At 45.4% G+C, this 12,570-nt stretch overlaps 1 protein-coding gene across 1 annotated transcript; it reads left to right on the top strand.

Annotated features, from left to right (window-relative positions):
- The first annotated feature begins 9,568 nt into the window (after positions 1 to 9,568).
- LOC127631252 (putative nuclease HARBI1) lies at positions 9,569 to 11,080 on the top strand. The gene is made up of 4 exons (XM_052109326.1): positions 9,569 to 10,001; positions 10,296 to 10,411; positions 10,513 to 10,624; positions 10,707 to 11,080. Exons 1-4 carry the CDS (start codon positions 9,569 to 9,571, stop codon positions 11,078 to 11,080), a joined length of 1,035 nt encoding a protein of 344 aa, XP_051965286.1.
- The last annotated feature ends 1,490 nt before the right edge of the window (positions 11,081 to 12,570 follow it).

Consider the following 12,570-nt stretch of genomic DNA (forward strand, 5'->3'; position numbering starts at 1 on the left):
TAAGTTTGAAGGTTTTAAGTTTAAAGTAGTTATAAGATTTAGTAGTTTAAAAGTTTAAAGATTATAAGAAAATTCAGTCAGATAGATAGATAGAGTATGACCCATAAATAGATAGATAGATAGATAGATAGATAGACAGATAGACAGATAGATAGATAGATAGATAGATAGATAGATAGATAGATAGATAGATAGATAGTGTATGAGCCATAGATACAGCTGTAGATAGATAGATCCTTGCTAACCCTGAGTCCCATGAACAAAACCAAAAGTTTTTATGTTGTACTGGTGCAGAGATATGTTATTTTTTAATTGGTTGCTAGGTTAACCCAATCTGGTTGCTAGGCAATTATCGGGGTGATAGTTATCAAGGATAATTTCCATCCTGAGTGAAATAAGTCAAACCGGAAGTCTCTACCATTTTCTGGTGCAGGGATAAGTGATTTGTTACTTAGTTGCTAGGGAAACCACATCTGGTTGCTAGGCAGTTATCAGGGTGATACTTATCAAGGATAATTTCCATCTTGAGTGAAATAAGTCAACCCGGAATCTCTACAAATTTCTGTTGCATAGATATGTGATGTTACTTGCTTGCTAGGGTATTTTCATCTGGTTGCTAGGCAGTTACTAGAGTGATACTTATCAAGGGTACTTGCCATTCTGATTTAAATAAGTCAACCTGTATGTCTCTATGATTTTCTGGTGCAGAGATATGAGATTTGTTACTTGGTTGCTAGGGTATCCCCATTTGGTTGCTTAGCAGTTACCAGGGTGATACTTATAAAGGCTACTTTCCATCCTGAGTGAAATAAATCAACCTGGAAATCTCTACGATTTTCTGGTTCAGAAATACGTGATTTGTTACTTGGTTGCTAGGGTAGCCCCATGTCGTTGCTAGGTAGTTACCAGAGTAATACTTAATGAGCCTCCATGCGATCCTGAGTGAATTAATTCAACCCAGAAGTCTCTACAATTTTCTTTTGCAGAGATATGTGATTTGTTAATCGGTTGCTAGGGTAACTCATGCCGTTGCTAGGCAGTTACCAAGGTGATACTTAATGAGGCTCCTTGCCATCCTGAGTGAAATAAGTCAACCCTGAAGTCTCTACGATGTTCTGGAGGAGATAAATGTGATTTGTTATTTGGTTGCTAGGGTAAGCCCATCTGGTTGCTAGGCAGTTACTAGGGTGATACTTATCAAGGGTACTTTCCATCCTGATTGAAAAAAATCAACCCAGAAGTCTCTACGAATTTCTGGTGCAGAGATATGTGATTTCAAGGTTACTTTCCATCCTGAGTGAAATAACATTTTATTTTTATTTTAAAATTTTCTCCTGGTTTTGATTAACAAGAGAGATTCTTTTATAATCAAATTAGATAGTATTTTATTATTTTGTTTATTAAATTATTATTATATTGGATAGAGTAGGAAGATAGATGGTGTTGCCCTTCTGTCGCTCTCTCCACGTTGTGTCAGAGAAGCGACACTAGGGGTCTCTCTTGAGCGCCGATATCCACCTCTGATCTATGAAAAAAGGCCAATGAGAAGTTGGCAGCCGGTATTTGCATATCCCGCCTCCGGACATACGGGTATTTAAGCGGTGCAAATATGGGAGTTCATTCAGAAAAATTCTTCGGAGCCGATGGTCGTGTCTGAAATTTCTGTGTGTTACACACCGAGTTCCTTTCATTCCTCTACTGCATGCTGTTGGATTCTACGGCGCACTCGCAGTTGCGCTCCACTTAAGCCCCGGAAGCCACCCTGTACTCCCTTCCCGGACCTGTAGAGCAACATCCTTGCTGACCGCAAAGGCCTACAGCGCCACCAGACGTGCCGCTTCTGCCCTGCATGCCATGGCTCTGCTGCAGGTCCATCAAGCCAAGGCACTAAGAAACATGCACGGGGGTGGCCCTGATCCCGACACGCTGCAGGAACTGCGCTCAGCGACCAACCTCGCCCTGAGAGTGACGAAGGTCACAGCGCAGGCGCTCGGGCAGGCGATGGCCACGCTTGTGGTCCAGGAGCGTCAACAATGGCTGAACATGGTCGAGATGTGTGAAGCAGACAAGACTCGCTTCCTCAACGCTCCTGTCTCCCAGTTTGACCTCTTCGGCGACACTGTCGAGGACTTTGCCCAGCAGTTCTCCATGGTGAAGAAAAAGACGGAGGCCATCTCTCACATCATGCCACGCCGCAAACCTGCCACTACGGCTCAATCCCCGTCTGCTCTGCCTCAACCCGGGCCCAGCTCTCAGCCCCAGCGTCGAGCCAACCGTGGGAAGCGCAGGCCCCCTGTCTCACCGACCCCCTCGAGGACCCGGAAGGCTCCCAGGCGCTCCTGAGACAGCCCACCCAGAGTCAAAGATGTTAGCTCTGGAGGTGGTAAGACCGCTCCGTCCCCCGGTTTGTGTTTTTTCATTTGCCGCACCCCACAACAGGGGCTGCGGTACCCAAATTCTCAATAAAAGAGCTATTTCCTTTGTCTCTGGGTCACATGGCCTGCAAATGCCGTTCTCACGGCACTCTGCTTTCATGCCACAACAGTCCCGGCTTCCTGGACGCGGTGTCCCCGCCTTCAGCCCCACGACTGTTCCCCTGCCGGCTGGTTCAGACGGGTCCAGAGGACGCCAACATCAGACCTCCTCCTCAGTCACGAACCCGCCCTCTGCCGGGTGCGCGGAGCAAGGTAAGTGCTTTGAGTCTATTCTCAGCACCGGAGCCTCAGGCTGCATCACTGCCTCCCAACGCCGCATTACCTGTTCCGCACCGCTGCGAAGCCCCGCCGGGTACGTCCAAAATACTCGTCCCCTTGGTGCCCCTAGCACGGAGTTTAGAGGCGTGGCTTTCACTTCCCAGCCCGTCACGCTGGCTGCACCGGACCATTCAACTCAGTTACGCAATTCAGTTTGCCAGGCCTCCGCCCCCCTTCGTGGGCGTTAATTTTTCCGCAGTACACGGCGAACATGCCCAGCCCCTGTGCGAAGAAATCGCCTCCCTTCTAATCAAGGATGCGATAGAGCCTGTCCCTCCAACCGAAATGAAGAAGGGTTTCTACAGCCCTTACTTCGTTGTACCCAAGAAAGGCGGTGGCTTACGACCGATCTTGGACCTGCAAGTTTTTAATCGGACCCTGTTCAAACTCCTGTTCAACATGCTCACCCAGAAACAAATTCTATCTGGCGTCCGGCATCTAGATTGGTTCGCAGCGGTAGACCTGAAGGACGCGTAATTCCACGTCTCTATTCACCCTCAACATCGACCCTTCCTACGGTTCGCGTTCAATAGCCAGGCATATCAGTACAAAGTCCTCCCCTTCGGCCTGTCTCTGTCCCCTCGCGTCTTCACGAAAGTCGCAGAGGCAGCTCTTGCCCCGCTCCGAGAAGCTGGCATACGCATAATCAATTACCTCGACGACTGGCTCATCCTTGCCCCCTCGCGATAGTTACTATGCATGCTCAGGCACCTGGGGCATATGGCGGCCGTGCCGCTGGGGTTGATGCATATGAGACCACTTCAGCACTGGCTCCAGACTCGAGTCCCGAGACGAGCATGGCACCGCGGGCATGATGCATTTCCCCCAGTGAGCCTTCTTGCACAGGTGCTATAGAAGGTCAGGGAGGACGAAGAGCAAGTCATTCTGGTGGCCCCCTACTGGCCCACCCGGACTTGGTTCTCGGACCTCACGCTCCTCGCGACAGCCCCTCCCTGGCGAATTCCCCTGAGGAAGGACCTTCTTTCTCAGGGACGGGGCATGCTCTGGCACCCGCACCCGGACCTCTGGAATCTCCACGTCTGGCCCCTGGACGGTATGCGGATGATCTAGCCGGCCTACCACTGACCGTCATAGATACTATCCACCAAGCCAGAGCCCCCTCGACCAGGCATCTTTACGCCCTAAAGTGGCGTCTGTTCGCAAACTGGTGTTCTTCCTGAGTTGAAGACCCACAGAAGTGCGCGGTTAGGTCAGTGCTCGTGTTTCTACAGGAGAGGCTGGAGAGGAGGTTGTCCCCCTCCACCCTCAAGGTGTATGTCGCCGTCATCGCGGCTCACCATGACACGATAGACGGCAAGTTTCTTGGTAAGCACGACTTAATTGTCAGGTTCTTCAAAGGTACCCGGAGGCTAACTCCCTCCCGGCCTAACCTATTCCCCTCCTGGGATCTCTCGATCGTCCTCACGGGCCTCCAGAGACCCCCCTTCGAGCCGCTATATTCAGCTGGACTCAGGGCCCTCTCTCTCAAGACTGCCCTGCTGATCGCGCTCACCTCCATCAAGAGGGTCGGGGACCTGCAAGCGTTCTCTGTTAGCGACACTTGCCTTGAGTTTGGTCCGGCAGACGCATACGTGATCCTAAGACCACGACCGTGCTATGTGCCCAAGGTTCCTACCACACCCTTCAGAGATCAGGTAGTGAACCTGCAAGCGCTGCCCCGGGAGGAGGCAGACCCAGCCCTTTCGTTGCTGTGTCCAGTACGTGCTTTGCGTATCTATCTGGACCGCACGCAGAGCACTAGACGCTCTGAGCAGCTCTTTGTCTGCTTCGGGGGACAGCAGAAAGGGAACGCTGTCTCCAAACAGAGGCTTTCCCACTGGGTTGTCAACGCCATTTCATTGGCTTATCACACCCAGGCCGTGCCCCCCTCCCCTTGCGGGTCCGAACTCACTCCACCAGGGGTGTTGCGTCCTCATGGGCACTGGCCAGGGGCACCTCCCTAGCAGACATCTACAGAGCAGCAGGGTGGACAACACCTAACACTTTCTCGAGGTTTCACAATCTCCGAGTTGAGTCAGTATCGTCCCGTGTTTTCTCAGGTCCAAGCCCGTAGAACTCGGTAACACGCTGACGATCTGGCCGGGTGAATCGCTTGCGTCTAGCGTCCTTTCCCTCAGCCAAGGTAAAATAGTGCGCCTCCGTTCCCAGGAGACCCCATCTTCGGGTCGCTGGTTGACTCCTCCCTAGCTCTTTTGGGTCCGCAGTTCAGCGGAGGAACTCGCTGACCCAAGCCACTACGGGTACAAAACTACCCTGTACTGGAATAGGTGCTCCACAGGTAAGGCCTCCTGCTCGGACTCCCCCTGTGTGTAATTCCGTGGTACTGTCCCCTCACGAGCGGACCCCCATGTCTCCCTTAGGTAGTTACAGCTGCCTCGGTCGTCGTGCTGTATGCTTCCCCCCTCTACGAGGCTAGATCTACCACCGCACCAACTTTTCCACATAGGTCCTAACAGGCCATGTGATGTATTTGCCACTCTTTGCCTCCCCTGCAGGGTAGGTGTGGCCTCCGCAGGGTCTTCTCCCCCTGAAAGAAGGGCTAAGACCCCCTTCCCTCAATGAGTGTAAGGGCCCCGGCCGTAGTTGCTCTATGTGAGAAACATAGAGAGAAAAGAGGCCCAGCCAGGCTGGCCCGTTCCCAGGTTGGCGGCCATCACCTTGTTCCCCCCTCCAGGGTAACCAGAAGGACTCTGATTGCTTTAATGGGGCATTGGGGAAGGGTATGTGCAGTCTGATACAGTTGGTCGCCTTTGCGGAAGGAATACCTGCTCGCTCTTGTATCAGCAGTTCACATACACGGCTCAGCGCATGGCACTTTTATAAGTGGACCCCTAGTGTCGCTTCTCTGACACAACGTGGAGAGAGCGGCTGAAGGGAACATCTAGGTTACGTATGTAACCTCCGTTCCCCGATGGAGGGAACGAGACGTTGTGTCTTCCCCGCCACATCGCTGAGCCGAGCCACTGTTGTGGCCGGACCATTTCCGGCTCCTCAGAAAAATCCTGAATGAACTCCCGTATTTGCAGCGCTTAAATACCCGTAGGTCCGGGGGCGGGATATGCAAATACCGGCTGCCAACTTCTCATTGGCCTTTTTTCATAGATCAGAGGTGGATATCGGTGCTCAAGAGAGACCCCTAGTGTCACTTCTCTGACACAACGTCTTGTTCCCTCCATCGGGGAACGGAGGTTACATACGTAACCTAGACGTTATGTTTGTTATTTTGGCATATATCCCTACCTTAATTTATTGCTCATTTACTTACCAAGTCCAGTTATCACTTCTTTTAAACACTCAGATTATAATGGCCTGTTTAATCAAGTAGAGTTAGAATCATTTGTATATGCATTTATGATTAAAAATAAACTACTATGCACTGAAATATAAATGTTTTCAGTGAAAGTTTTAAAAAAAAAACACTGAAAATACTTAAGAAACCAAGAGGAAATTATATGAAGAAAGGATCGACGAGCACCTCAGTGCTTAGCTGCAAGAGCAAAAGACTCTACTGGTGGTTTAACCTGTTGATACGCACCCCCTTTTTGAGCACAAACCATGAAAACTACATACCTGAACTTAAATGGTTGTATTTACTGGATGGACCCTTTGGAGTTTGGACACAGTTGTAGTATCTTTTGAAAGAAGCCACATTGGGCTTTATTTCCCAAGTTTCAGCATTAATATATGTTGTTATTTTTTAGTATACTTTTTTAGTAATGGAAATATTTTGTGCTGAACATGTTTTTATAATCTAAAAAAAACAACAATAAAAGTGCCAAGACAACCCAGAAATACAATGTTCTCAAAGCCACAAGTCTAAATAAGTTGATCTAACAAAAAATGTGGTTCCTGCAAGCTTTTTCTCTGTAAAATCGCTGGGCGGAGTACAGAGTAAAATTAAGGCTCCGCCTTTCAAGATGACACAGAATTTGACCGCACTTTCTGGCTATTATGAATAAAACTACGCCACATTTTTAAAAATAGACTTTAGAGACAGGCTCATATATTAGACTCTAATATATAAGATAATATACACTTTTACAACATGAATGATGCTCAGATTGCATAGTTTGTTGAAGAACGATGACAAAGGAAAATTCTTTCATGTGAGATTGCATGTAAACAATGGAGAATATATAAACATTTCTCAGATGTATCACTTTTATGGACAAAAAGTGTTATTGGATGTTTTTCAATGAACGCTTGACATGGACAATTGACCCAAGTGTGGCGAACTGGATTCATCTGGCGATCAAGATTTCATAACAAAGGTATGAAGTCCCGTTTTGATATTGCATGTTTTCATTTGTACTCCTGGAACAAATAACTAAATTGCTGTTTCTGGAGCATTGCTATCGTGAAATAGAGATCAGATATCAATGTTGAACCTTTAGACCTTTGAAAAGATGTATAATTTGTTAACATTAATTATATATATAGACGGTAAATTATATATTAAATGTAAACAGAGTTACGTCACTCCCGAGTGCGCGCGATTGCATATCAACAGGTTAAAAACCCGCTGTCTGCTCCAACACTACCAGATAGCGCTCCAGGCTACCAGAAATGTCTGTGAGTTCCTCTGGCATTGTGGGACATACTCTCATATTAAGCAAATTACTTATGATATTACTGAGGTGCATTAACCTACGAAATTATGTAAAATCGACTTCCGGTGATGGTGTCGAGATAAGCAATAGCGTTATCTTGCATCGCTTCCAGTTTCATCTAAATTCATCAATAATTGCTCTTGCATTATTAATAGAACGTCTTCACTGATATTTAATATATTCCTAACAAACATGGCACCTAAATTGTCGAAAAATAAAGGAGGGAAAACATCTAAATCAGATAGGGATGATGAGCTCTCCGGCTCCGAAGACCATGAGGAGGTGAAGTTAGTGGATGTTACCCAAAGTTCGGAGGCTGAATCTTCAGGTGCAGAGACATCAAAGAAAAATGAACTTGCAAATTTGGATAATATACTTCAGGCAATTGTCTCATTAAAGTCTGATTTTTCTGCTAAATTCGAATCGGTGTTAACTATGCTGACGGAAGTTAAGAATCAAATAGGTGACTGCTCCTTCAGACTGACAGAAGCAGAGGAGAGAATATCTCAGAACGAGGACACAGTTAACAAACTGCAATCGACAGCTAAAATGTTGTAAGACAAAATAAAGTCGCTGTCTGCAAAAACCGAAGATCTAGAGAATCGCAGTTGGCGTTCTAGCGTAAGGCTGGTGGGGTTGCCGGAGAATGCTGAAGGCAGAGACGCGTGCGGTTTTCTGGAAAAATGGCTTCCTGACGCGCTGGGGGTGGAACAACTTCGCTTGCCGCTGATCATCGAACGAGCTCACAGAATAGAAAATGTTAGATCAAATGACAAAGCACCGCCGAGGGCATTAATAATGAAGTTCCTCAATTACAAAGACAAAGTCCGAGTATTGAATGTGGCCAGAGAAAAAAGAGAAGTTCTGTACAAAGCCAAGCGATTTTGAACGGTTTGCGGAAAGTTAAAGACCTATACAAAGATGGTGTTCTTGTCATGATCCCTTGTTGTCTGCCCTGTGTCTCACTAGTCAATTGTCATGAACTACAATTCCCATAATTCCCGGCCCTCATCACTGCCAGCACTTTGTCATTGTCCTCACCTGTTTGCCGTTTATTCGTTATTGTGAATGTGTATTTAAACCCTGTTTGTTCCTCAGTCATTGTCGATCGTTGTTTGTGGATGTCTGGATGTCGATGTTTTGCCGTGTTTACCCAGTTAGTCAATGTTACCTTTGCCCACTGTGAATGTTTCTCCAGCCCGTGTATTCTTAGTATGTTTTCGTGTTTTAGTTTTGTTTTTCCCATCGTGGACTTGTTGTTTTCACTTTTGTCAATAAAAACCAGCACTTAGGTCCTCAACCCTAGTCTGCCTCCTCCTGCTTACGTAACAGAACGATCGACCGAAAATGGATCTAGCGGTGTTCCTCAAGGAGCTAACACGGGCGGACTTATCAGTTCGGATGTTTCCGTGGATGTTTCCTTTGTTCCAGTCTTGTTTGTTTTCACTTTTGTCAATAAAAACCCACACTTAGATCCTCACCCCTGTTCTGCCTCCTCCTGCTTACGTAACAGGTCTAATGTAATTTGCTGATATTACTGACAAGTTCAAAATCCCTAAAAAACATTATTATAAATATTAACAAATTAGGAATTTTATTCGTACTGCCCGGGGACAAGGACTTTCTGAGCCAGAACTAACTAATTTGGAGAAAAGTATATCTAAACCAAGCCATGGTGGAGGACACATATCTTGTTTATATAACATGTTATTATTAGGTTCTCAGGAGTCATCTGCATCCAGACTAGCCATGTGGGAACAAGACCTCGGATTGAAGATAGATCAGGAAAAATGGGAGCAAAATTGTGCAAAGGCTCAAAACAGACAGTTAACAGCAGACTTAAACTGCTACAGTACAATTGGCTTATGCGTACTTATATAACTCCGGTAAAATTAAATAAAATCTATAGCAATATACCAGGGGCCTGTACCATGAAGCCGGTTTAGGTGGCTAGCCAGCTATGTTCCAGTTTAGCTTCCGCCAACCCTGGGTTTTAGGTACTATGAAAGTAGCTCGGCTTTAATCGGTGTTCGTTGCCATGGTATCTTACGCTGCACGGCTAACCTGCTCCGGGGCAGGTTATGTTCTGGATTCAAGATCTCAGACTGAAGTTTGACCAATCAGCTGTGAGCAAAGAAACATATAGGTGACGCAACTAATTCCCAGCATCTGTTCTCTGCTGCAATGGCTTCACCTTTTCTCCCAAATCCTGTGGACATCTCCGCGCAAATTGTTAGACGAGCACTTCGCAGAGAAAGAGTTTTTAGGGACAGACAAAATCCATTTGACTTTCCCGATACTTACTTGTATGAAAGATACAGATTTTCCGCGGAAGGAATGTCTTATCTTTGTGAACTTCTTGAGCCGCACATAACAAATGTGACTCGTCGAAGCCGTGCCCTTACTGTACCGCAAATGGTATGTATTGCGTTGCGTTTTTTGGCAAGTGGTACATACTTGTATGCGGCCGGTGATGCAGAGAATCTAGGGAAAAACACGGTCTGTCGGACCATTCGCAAGGTGGTCCTCGCTCTGCAGGGGTACATAAATAGCTTCATTGTGTTCCCTGGACATTTATCGACCATGTCCATAAAAGAGGGATTTTATAAAATTGCCGGTAAGATATCTTGATTGGGTGACATCATATGAACAAATTTAACCTTTCACGTTCGTTTTTTTTCTTCTGCAAAAAAGCACATTTACATTTATGCATTTGGCAGACACTTTTATCCAAAGCGACTTACAGTGCAATTGTTACAGGGACAATCCCCCCGGAGCAACCTGGAGTTAAGTGCCTTGCTCAAGGACACAATGGTGGTGGCCATGGGGTTAGAACCTGCAACCTTCTGATTAACAGCCCTGTGCTTTAGCCACTACGCCACCACCACTGTATTTTTAATTCCTATGATAGGATTCCCTAGAGTCATAGGATCAATAGACTGCACACATGTTGCAATCTCCACAGCTCTAGGAGAACATGAGGCAGATTATGTGAACAGAAAGTCCTTTCACAGCCTTAATGTTCAGGTATTTGAAAAATGTGAAGTTATTTTTATTTGCATTGAGATCAATCTTTAAATAAGTAACTAACAGATAGGACAATTATTTACTGTACATTTCATCTGCAGATGACTTGTGATCATGAATGCATGATCACAAGTTTGGATGCCAAATTGCCTGGCTCAGTGCATGACTCACGAATTTTCCGTGAGTCTATTTTGTGTCAGCGCTTTGAGGAAGGCAAGTTAAAATTGGTACAGTATACTTTAAAGTTTTAATTTGAAAAGCTTACACAATTTTTCCCTTTTCTGTTCTATGACAGGGCTTTTTGATGGCCTGTTGGTAGGAGATCGAGGTTATGCATGCCAGAGGTTTTTGCTAACCCCCTATCCTGACCCTCAGACAGGGCCACAAAACCGCTTCGATGTGGCCCTCAGTAAAACCAGGGTCAAGATCGAGATGACCTTTGGCATCCTAAAGTCACGATTCAACTGCCTTAGGCGTTTAAGAGTGTCACCAGAGCGGGCATCACAGATAGTGGCTGCATGTGCCATTCTGCACAATATAGCCACTATCAGAAAGGAGCGAGTACCACCACAAAACCAGCTTCTCCCTGATGAAATTGACCTCATCACAATTGACCACCCAGCTGGCGCAGCTGTCAGAGATGCAATCACAACACAATATTTTACTTAATAAAAGCACACTGACACTGCTGATAGGTCTCAAACTGTTTTATTGGTCATGTGGCTAGGGAGGAAAGAGAGAAAGAAAAATTACATTAATAAACATTCATAGTGTTCATACAGGGTAACTTGGTTCACATACTGAGATCTGTTTTTTCCAGCTGTTTGATCTCCAATTTAATTTTTTTAATTTGGAGCCTCCTCAGCTCACAGTCCAGCTCCTTCAGTGAACAGTCTAGTTCTAGACTCCTTTTGTAAAGGGCCCTGACTGAGTCTGTTTCCACCTGAAACAATTCCACCACAAACAATCATTACACGTTTTCTGGAGGTTGATCAAATCACAAAAAAGTGGCATGACTTTCTACAAACATAGGACTGACTGTAATTAAGGGTTTAAAGCATTACCTTGTTCACATTCCTTCTGAAGTCCATTGAGGTAGAGGCTTCAGTTTCTGGGGCAGGTTGTGAAAAATCCTACAATAAAAGAGATGTGTAAGAGCCAGTCATTTAATTATGACATTCAAATGTGTGCTATAATAAAAAGCCCAGTACATTCACCTCAGCAACTGTCTCTGAAGACACAGACAGAGTGTCTTCATCATTTGGTTCACCCTATAAATTGAAGGCCAATTTAAATCAAAATTGTTATAAAGCAGGTTATGTTCATTGTGTTCTGTCTGGTGTACTGACCTCTGTGCAGGAGACTGTGTGCATGTGTGCTGGCTTCAACAGGGACACTGTATTTCCCTCTACTGTGCAGAACATACAGTCAGCCATATTTAACTTTTTTTTAAAACATTAGTAATGCATTGCACACACATACCCAGTGTCACTTGCTTAGAGGAGCCAGCACCAGGGTCAGACTGTACAGCACTTGCAATCCCATCCATAATCGGCCGCCCCTTGTTGTTACTCAGTGCCAACTCCTCCGCCACAGTGTATTCTGGAGGAGGAGGCCCTCCCCCAGTTTTCCTTATGTCACACTTTTTTCTGTTTGCTGCAAACAAGTGTTTGTGATTAAATGTTCACAAACGTAATAAAAGGTTTTTGTAAATACTCACCACTTTGAATTATATTTTTATATTTTGTTTTGATCTGCTGCCAAGAACGTTTGGAGTTGGGGTTGCATCTAAAAATCAATGAATAACAATCTTTCTTAGGATGTAATAGCCTATACATTCACACTTTACATACATCTACACACACACACACACACACACACACACACACTTATGTATGCATGTATATATCAGCACGTATACACATTTTAATTTTAGCATTTAATAAATTTTTAATATGATTATCCTACATAAATTTACATTAATTGTTTAACTTAGCCTACGCATTAACGCAATCAGCAATCTTCCTCCAAGATTGTTCTCTTGCTTTGGCAGCAGATACAGTGTTACTGCGTGCTTGAAAAACACTCCTATATTCTTCATATTTCTGAATAATAATCTCTTGCTCCTGCGCGGAAAAATATATAGCTCTCGCTCTATC

The sequence above is a fragment of the Xyrauchen texanus genome, chromosome 37 (genome assembly GCF_025860055.1).
Source record: "Xyrauchen texanus isolate HMW12.3.18 chromosome 37, RBS_HiC_50CHRs, whole genome shotgun sequence".
In the NCBI taxonomy this organism is placed as follows: domain Eukaryota; kingdom Metazoa; phylum Chordata; class Actinopteri; order Cypriniformes; family Catostomidae; genus Xyrauchen; species Xyrauchen texanus.